Source organism: Anser brachyrhynchus (assembly GCF_964034855.1).
Source record: "Anser brachyrhynchus genome assembly, chromosome: 13".
Classification (NCBI taxonomy): Eukaryota; Metazoa; Chordata; class Aves; order Anseriformes; family Anatidae; genus Anser; species Anser brachyrhynchus.
In genome coordinates, this window is record NC_137708.1 from 8,857,129 (window position 1) to 8,866,374 (window position 9,246).

General features: G+C 44.7%; 1 protein-coding gene across 1 annotated transcript; it reads left to right on the forward strand.

The window, feature by feature from the left end:
• Positions 1 to 424: 424 nt before the first annotated feature.
• RAP2C (RAP2C, member of RAS oncogene family) lies at positions 425 to 8,842 on the forward strand. Its single transcript, XM_080553620.1, has 4 exons — positions 425 to 582; positions 657 to 1,053; positions 2,865 to 3,184; positions 7,304 to 8,842. The coding sequence occupies exons 2-3, from the start codon at positions 781 to 783 to the stop codon at positions 3,141 to 3,143; spliced, it is 552 nt and encodes a 183-aa protein (XP_080409746.1). The 5' UTR covers positions 425 to 582; positions 657 to 780; the 3' UTR covers positions 3,144 to 3,184; positions 7,304 to 8,842.
• The last annotated feature ends 404 nt before the right edge of the window (positions 8,843 to 9,246 follow it).

Here is a 9,246-nt window from a genome sequence, read left to right on the forward strand (position 1 = left end):
GGTGTAATCAAGAGTGACTCAAATCACGTCCCCTACCGACACCTGGCGCCGGCTGCCGGCCCGGCACCCAGCGGCCTGCCCGGCTCCCCCCCCGGGCTGCGCCGCGGGGAAGGACTCGGATAAAGCCTAAAGAAACGAGGAGGGCGTTTATTTCCTCACAGGTTTTATTTTATTACCGCACAGACCCGCGCGCCCAAGCCGAAAAGCGCACGGCGCTGCCTCCCCCCCCCCCCCCCCACCCCTTGGTTTTCTCTCCGAGGGCGGGATGCAGCTCCACGACGGAGCCCCCCCAGCCCGGCAACGATCGCCCACGGCCCCCGGGGCGGCGTGAGGCCGGCGCAGGACCCGTGAGGGACCGCGTCCGGCTCCGCGGCGGGCCGGGCCGGGCGGCAGCCGCCATCTTGGGGCGGGCCCCTGGCGCAGGGCGGGGCGGCGGCGCGGTGCCACACGCAACCCCTTCCTCCGCGGCGCAGGCGAGGCGGGGAGGGGCGCGCGGCGGGTGCCGCAGCGTAACCGTTCCGGGCGGGGCGGCCGCTGCCGGGCGGCTCCCGCGGCGCGATGGAGTGAGGCGAGGCGGCGGCGGTAAGGAGCGGAGCGGGGCGGCGGCGGCGGGGCCGGGGCCGGGCGGCCCCTAACGGCTGTGTTCTCCCCTGCAGGCCGTCGCGGGAGCAGCGGGGCCTCGCCCTTCTCCGCAGGCGGGCCGGGGCTATGCGAGGGCCGCGCTGCCGCCTGCCCTAGGCCCGGGCCCGGCGGGGGGCGGGGGAGCGGCTGCGGGGCCCGATGCGGGAGTACAAGGTGGTGGTGCTGGGCAGCGGGGGGGTGGGGAAGTCCGCCCTGACGGTGCAGTTCGTCACCGGGACGTTCATCGAGAAGTACGACCCCACCATCGAGGACTTCTACCGCAAGGAGATCGAGGTGGACTCGTCCCCCTCGGTGCTGGAGATCCTGGACACGGCGGGCACCGAGCAGTTCGCCTCCATGCGCGACCTCTACATCAAGAACGGGCAGGGCTTCATCCTCGTCTACAGCCTGGTCAATCAGCAGTCCTTCCAGGTAACCCCGCCGGGCCCGGGGAGGGAAGGGAAGGGAAGGAAGGGGAGAGGAGAGGAGGCGGCCGGCCCCACGCAGCCCGGCCCTGCTGAAGGCGCGGGGCCGAGGAGGAAGTTTTAGGGTTGGCCGTCCGTGCCCGCAGCCTTCCTCCAACAGGCAGCGAGTTAAAATGTCCCGTCCCCCCCCCCCCCGAAAGTGCCTTTAGGAGCCCTGCTTCCCGGTGGAAAACTGCTTGCCTTGCAGGTACTTATCGGGGTGCCACCATTGTTAAATCCCACGCAGTGCTGGAGAACAATGACCCGCTCCCACTTCCCTAATAGAAATGTTTTGGCAATCCCCTTCTATGAAGAAACCACTCGGTATTAAAATTGAGACTTCCGCCTTTTCCCCCCCACCCCTTCTTGAAAGGCATCTGTCTTCAGTTGCTTTTGAAGAGAGAATTATTGTTCTTCAGTTACGACTTGTTAAATAAGCTGTTATTTTCCGCCCCCTCCCCCCCAGACATATTCCTGTCCAGCATAAGCTCGATGCTTTCACAGCGTAGGTGGTGTACTGAAGAAGAGAAGCAAGCCATATGTGATAATCTGTGGGTCTGGATTTCATTTCTACTGGTAAAACTCTTGAAAAAATTGAAATGTTTTGGCCGGTAACCGGTCTAAGCTGCCTCTCGAAATGAGTCTTTATTTGAGGGGAACACATGGATTTAGCAGCACTGCATGCAGCACAGGGATTTGCAACTACTGCGTTGGCTTCAGTTTCTGAGTTGGGTGTATTCCAGCTGCTTGGCAGAACCTTGCACACCCCCACTGAAGCAGAATGTTTGCTTCTGCTGAAGGCTAAACTTTATCTTAGCAGAGACCTCGATGTAGCTCAAGTACAAGCTGAAGACGTTCTTTAGAAAGCAACAGCAATGACATTAGCATGCTTCTCATTTTCACACATTTTTGGGACCAATGAGACCTCCTTATTTAAGGAACGGGTGTATAGTTAGTAATCCACTCTGTTAATATTTAGTTATTGTTGTCTGTCTATAGCATGTTTACTGCAAACCTGTAGGCGTAAACCACTCTATGGTTCTTTTCCACAGTAATAACTTCAAAGCTTAGTTGCTTTGTCTCAGAACTATGCCAGAATTTGTAGAACTTAGTGACACTGATAGTAACATAAAACATGCAGGGGGCAGAGGAGGCTGACTCAGACTTTCAAATGTAAACTCCTAATATTAGCTCGGGCTTGAATAAATGCATCTCTAGGTACTACAGTATTCTTACAGCATCTGATTTGGTTGCTTACATGTGATTAAATGTGTTCACAATGAATTATTTTAAGCATTCCAGAAGTGAGAAGTCTCTATTTAAATTACAAACTTTCTCGAGCTGTGAACTCAATACAGGTTTCCTAAACGATTGTGTAAGGGTATGATGTTGCTTATGTTACAGGTTTGCTGTCATTAGACTTGAGACAAATTTTTCAGAAAACTGATATAAACTTTTTCAAAACAGCTGTACTGTGTCTTCCTCTGGCTGAACCAAAAATCTCTCTGAGTGCAGTAGTAGCTTTCTGCTTATGTATAATGTGTGTTCATTTTATACAGTTTAAGTCTTATTTTATATACATGCATATAGCTTACTAAAAGTGGGTAATGAACTGTCTCTGATTTCTAGATCCACGTGGATATGAATTTAATAAACCTCCTGGAATATTTTCAATTTTCAGTAGCATGTGAGGGTTGATTAAAATGTGCTTTTGTAGTGTTTATATGGCAATTTCATATGATTGCTTGCACGTACTAACCGCTTGGATTGTTTGATCAGGACATCAAGCCAATGAGGGACCAGATTGTCCGGGTGAAGAGATACGAGAAAGTTCCTCTGATCCTAGTGGGAAATAAAGTGGATCTGGAGTCGGAGAGGGAGGTCTTGTCTGCAGAAGGCAGAGCTCTGGCTCAGGAGTGGGGCTGTCCCTTCATGGAGACGTCAGCCAAGAGCAAAACAATGGTGGATGAACTGTTTGCTGAGATCGTCAGGCAAATGAACTATGCCTCCCTGCCTGAAAAACAAGATCAGTGTTGTACAACTTGCATCGTCCAGTGAGAGAAATTAAGAAAAACCTCAGTCATGGCCATACAGAGCAGGTTGGTTGAACAGTCATAACTAATTGAGGTGCATAAGCATGCTGTTGAAGTAAGCAGATAAAATGTGACAAGGAGTCTGAAATTAAGTAGCCTAACTTGGAGGTAGCTTTCCTCTGGAAGAGACGGAAACTTGTGGATTCAGTGGCACATAAGTACTTGAGTCAATGGACTTCTTGCATTACTGCATTAGGGTTAGTCAGGGAACACTGCCTTTACTTGTAGCAATTTTGCAGCGAGACAAAGTGTATGATCTCATCCTCACCTATTTTGACTGTCACTGCCGTATTTGACATTACTGTATCCTTAATAATGTTTTGTGATGTTGCAGTGGGATTCTTCGTTGGTTCCACTTGCTATACTGAATTATTTGCAAGTTAATGTGAATTACTTTGGACCTATACAGGAGTATTGTGATCAAGTTTTCCACTAATTATTCTGAGAAGACTTTTTTTTTTTAAAGCGGGTGGGTTTAAAAACAAAACAAAACAAAAACTGTGGTACAGAAACTGAGTGTACTTAGACTACATTTCTGCCTTATCAGCAGAGTAAGTTTAAAAGAAAACTACCCTGAGCTGTAAGGAGTGGCTTGAAGCCCACACATACTAGTCAAGGACACGTGCAAAGTGCTCTTCATCTAAAAACTCCTGAGCAGAGAACACATGATAATGGCTTCCCAATGCAGGGCTCTTTCCTTTCCCAGTGACTCATAAAAGGTGTTGCAAGAGTGCAGTGTTCAGAGGGGACCCTGAAGTAAAGCTTCACTAGTCTTGGGTGTTGCTTTGATTCTTCTGCCAGGGTAGCTGCTCTTGGCCCTTCACATGCGTGGTCATCTTTCTGTACCAGTCCTTGCCTTTCATGTGACTGTGTCAATGGATCAGCTCCTCCCGCGCAAGCAGCAGCGCTGTCATTCCTGTGTGAGGTGGCACTGTTACCCTTGCTCTGTTTTCCTTGTAGCCGTTGCGGGTGCGGTTTCACCATCAGCTTGAACCCGTGCTGCTGCAAGGGGCTCTTCTACGTCACCGGCACGCTTTTTGCGTGGGCTCTCAGTGCAGCCAGGTGGTCCATCAGACCTGCAGTTGTCTGTTGGATCTGTCTCGGCAAACAACTTGATGTAATCTGTAAGGGCAAGTGCAGGGATGAGGGAGGGCATGAAAATTCAGGGGAAAGAACTGCTTGTCTTGACAGCTACACTGATTAAAGCTTAGGCTCTGACTGCCGTGGTAGTAACTGGAGTCAAAGGAGCTTTTTGTGTCTGAGTGACAAGAGCGAAAATAGGTTATTACTGGAAGCTTTGGACTATGTATCCTCTTTAATCTGGAGTGTAAGGTCAGAGAGTGAAGTCTCAGAGCTTGTCTCTGAGATTGTTATCAAGTGCTTTGTGAATATAAAATTTTAGGTACTCATGACCCTGGTACTGTCATGCTGAAGATAACAGACAATATTTTTATCTCTAATTCTGTGAAATAAGGAAAGACTGCTGTCAGCATGTAAGAGGTGTGTACAGGTTCAAGGCTTTCTTGCTGAAAGGCAAGCAAACTGCTTGTATTGGAGGAGAGCGAAGTACAAATAAAGTGGTACGGGGTTAATATCTTGGACCACCTACGGTAATGTGGTTTCAGCGAGTTCTAAGGCAGATTCACAAATCAGAGCATCGGAACTTAAGGTATCGTGCTAGAAGTTCTGGCAATTTTTTGGGTTACTAGTGGTTCGTCTTGTGCGGCTTGCGATCTTCAACTCTGACAAAATCAGGTCATTTATCCATGAAATTTATACTTCCAAAGTTGATTACTGCTAAGGGAAGCTTCCATGTAACCAGACCAGTTCTGGACTGGTTAAGTACCAAGTTTAATCTTCAAGTTGAAGTTGAGGGGGAATGGAGCTATGCGTTACTCCTTTGAGTCCTTCTAAGTTATGCCTAGATTTGATGAGCTTCCAAAGCAGAGCATGCTCTTGCTTTGCAAGAAACATCTGTATTTTTATGTCTGTGATCTCTTGAGATAGAGGATACCAAGCTTCTGGTATATGGATTTCTTCTTCATACTGCGTTGCTCATGTCACACAAAACCTGTAGAAGCGAAATACTTCCATGGTTCCAGGAAATGCTGCTTCTGCCCAGTACGTTGCTTCAGCTTCACGCTTTTGGGATATTTTCTTCTTCCTGGCTCCCACTCTGTCCTTGTTCTTTGAGTAGGTGTAGGATCTCATTAACTTTATGATAAGCCTTTGCTGCCTGGTAATATCTGTCTAATGTGCTCTAGTGTAGGAGAGAGCTGCTGATGGTGTCTTCTGATAGCTGTAATCTTCTCTGCAGGGATAAGTGTTCTTCTTATCTGTGATCCAAGGGACAACTGCTGCTTCTCAAACATCTGCTGTAGCAGTGACCCCTCCTAGGTATAGTGAAAACAGCTGTCTAAAAACCTGTGAGTAAGAAACAGGCTTGAACAATAGCTCTGTCCCAACATCATCACACCTGAATTCTGCAACCTGTCCATCTAGGGGCAGTCTTTGGTCTGAACCAGTAAGTCGCCTCAGGATGAGGTATATAGAAACAGTTTTTCTACAGTTCAGGTGGAGAAACTAGTGGGTGTGGGGGAGGAGGGGTGTGTGCTGGGCCTAGGCTCATCTAAGGCTGTTTCAGTATCGGTTTTAACTAGCAGTTATCACTTCTTTTTAGTACTGGTACCTCAATCTGTATGTGAAGTAGGATGTTGTGTAGGTTCTTTTTTTGAGTAGGTATTTTTGAGCTTAGATTGCTGTTTCAGTCCTTCCGGTGAAACGGAGGATGGAACATAACTACATAATCAGAATAACCCATAGTTCCTTTTAAAATGTGTGTTGTTCTTGCATCCTGTTTCCCCCTCCTTCCCTTTCCTGCTTCTGCAGTGGTCTTCTGTCATCTCGTTGTTGCATTCAGAGATGTGAGATTCCCAGTAGCTGCCCTCTGTTGCTTGCTCAGCATTTCTCTCGAATTTTCAGTATGATAGTGTCTTTTTATTTTGCATCATATTTAAAATACAGTACCTGTTCCAGCGTTGGTGTTAAAGGTATTCTGTAAGAGGTACTGAGCAGATGGAGAACATTTGATATTAGGGTGAAAGATTGATCCTGATTAATGATATCTGCCCCTTCCAATCATGAGTAACTGAAATTAGCAAGTGGTGAAGGAATAGTTCTCTCTAGGGAGAAAACCGAAAGTATGCTGGCTTCTGGTTTGTGTGGCTGTGCAACACAGGCAAAATTATCCTACTAGTCTACTATCTCCCACCCCTTCCTGCCTGCTTGCAGAAGAGAATAGAGAATAGTATAGGAATGTCATGGGCAAGTAAGGCCAGAGAGGTACAAGTCACGAGTTGAAAAGAAACAGTATTGTAGGAAAAGTAGAGTCCTGACTTCTCTATACTTGAAGTAATTTCTCAGTAGACTCATCAAAATTCCCTCAAAAGTCAAGCGTCAAACTCTAATGAAATGTATGCACGTGAATATGGAGGACTGGTTTCAACAGACTTTGAGCTTCTACTGAGCTGTTTAGGATCTCTGCCAATAAATCTTGTGAAATGCAAGCAAATTATCAGAAATACAAAGATTTATTGGTCAAAGCTGGTAGAACTTTGTGTGCTTGATTAAGAAAAGCAGCATACAATTCTCCCAGCTGAAGCTAAGTCTGATAAATGCTAAGGGCTTTTTGGTAGTAATTTAGGGCATCTGAATGCTGAGGACTCAGATGTCAAAACTGAATTAGTTGGATCACTGCCTGTTCCCAGAAGTTGTGTAAAATACCATTGCTTCATGTTGCTGAGTGATGTAGTGCGTCCTTACCACCAATGCAAAACCCAGTCTATACATCACTGTACGGGAGAACTTAAATTTCCTAGCGGTTTCAGGTCTTTAGAAGCAGTTTAGTATCCCTTAGGGCAGCTGTTGGGAAGTTAATGGTTGTTGTTACCTGCTTGCCTTTTACATTACCAGAATTAGATGAAAAGTAGTTCAAGAATGCCACTGTAAAGCAGTGCTTTGAAGCCCAGTGTGGACAACGAGTTGTTTCGATCTATGGGAGAAGCTGAGTTCACTTTGAATATGTATTGAATGTGGCTTTCATTGGTTATTTTGTTTAAATTTCAGATAAAACTCAGAGGAAACTTGCACAGATGCTGCTTTGGAGAACTTTCAGCCCAGGTTGCAGAGCTGAGCCTTGGTAAACCTGTCTCTATTACAGCACATTGCCATACATCTAAGTGCATAAGGTTGGTGGCCTCCAGGATCCACACACCTTAATCAGAATGCTTAGCATGTTTACCATAAGTTTAAAATCTGTTCTTTATCTATCAGTCCTTTTATAGCTTTCTAAGTTCATATAATGGCTAATATGCAAGAGTTCATTTTTAATATTTTAATTGATTTCTTTAATCAATTTCTGAACTTGTATTTATTAAATACTTAAACTCAGTATTACCTACTCAATGCCTTTTAAAAGAGAGTTTTAATGGAGAATAAATTGAGCCTTAAACAAATGGTTACTTCTGTATATTACCTCGCATCAGTGCTTATTTCTATTTGCAAAGTTTTCTCCTACAATGTAGTCGGTCATTCTTTGAGACTTTTTGTTTACGTGTGACAGTGTCGTGAAAAGATACTGAGGGCACCTCTGTATGGATGTAGTATCCCTTTTCTTGGCAAATGCAGCTGTGATATTGTTTGTTAACCGCTCTGATTTGACAATAGGGATCACTTGGAACGGGATGTAAAGTCTCCGGCTGATGTTTCTTTTCTTGCAATCATGGGTTTCTTAGACTCATCTAATCAAAAAAATGACAATTGTAGCATTGCAGAATGGCAGCACACTTTTCCTCCTACTGAGTTTCTAAACTTGCTTGTTTACAAGTAGCTTCTTCATGCCTTTGAAAAGGGATAATGTATCCTTCAAAATGGGCTGTATGCCTAGTCAGAGTCAGCTCAGCTTTGCCTGGCACATTGAGACATCTTGTAGACCTCTGCACATGTAAATCTAATGCAAATAAGATCACTTTACATTTTATAGTTCCTAATATTGTCTTTCTGAATAATATTTTAAAGCAATATTTGTTAAAGTTTTTCTTGCACTGTCACAAATTGCTTTTTAGTTTTTTTTCCCAATAAGCAAGTTTAATATTAGAGACAAGTTGGTGTAACAAGGGGAAAAGCACCAGGTTTCAGTGATACTAACTGCAAGCGTGCTTTAAACAGCCATTGCCTTCCATATTGTTTACCTGATCAACATTTTCTCTGAATACTTGAAAATTTTAACAATAACACAGGTATAAAGAGCAGAATGAAAATGTACAAAGAACAGATGAAATCTTTTTGTTCGGTTTTATTAACATGTTGCATACATGAGAGCTTTTTCTAGCGGTGGTTTAAAATGTGTAATTTTTTTTTTGCAGAAGTTTAATAACTGCAGCTCACCTACTGCACCAAAGTTCTAGGTTTTTAGGAGCCCAGCTTTAGTCATTTGAACATGCTTCTAGAAATGTACATTCTTTCCCTGTAATAGCTAAATAACTTTGAGAAAAGCTCCAGTAAAAGCAGTGATGGATATATGAGGTTAAGCAGTTTAAAACTCGCAAAATGTATTGTGGATGATGGCATTTGAAACAATAAAAGATCACCGGTACAGTATCTCAACATTAATGTGTTTTATTGGTAATAATGCAGGCTGACTTTACAGTGTTTAGCAGACATAAAGGTTCTGAGTCTACATCCAGTGTTGAATTTGAATCCTGAAAAGAAGAGAATATCAGGTTTTCTGCTTGGGTATCAAAACACCTGATCTTTTCCTGTGGGGTTACTTGAATTTTTTTTTCCCCCCTGTTTGTACAAACTTTATAAACAGGCTGAGGCTAATATTTAGGTTTGCACTTTAATATCAGAATTAAACCAAACCTTGTATTCAAAGTAGACTTTTAAGTGGTGGTTGTTGAACTTTTTTTGTAGGTTGTAAGGGAGTAATAGGAAATAAAAGTAATTCATAAAGATCTTAGTTTTCCTTTGTCTAAGGGGGGAGAAGTTGGTTAATATTAATCAGTGGT

Bases quoted from the DNA above. Each gene is read 5' to 3' on its own strand.
- RAP2C (XM_080553620.1), top strand. From the start codon at position 781: ATGCGGGAGTACAAGGTGGTGGTGCTGGGCAGCGGGGGGGTGGGGAAG. The intron at 1,054-2,864 runs GTAACCCCGCCG...TTGTTTGATCAG, and splicing joins TCAATCAGCAGTCCTTCCAG to GACATCAAGCCAATGAGGGA.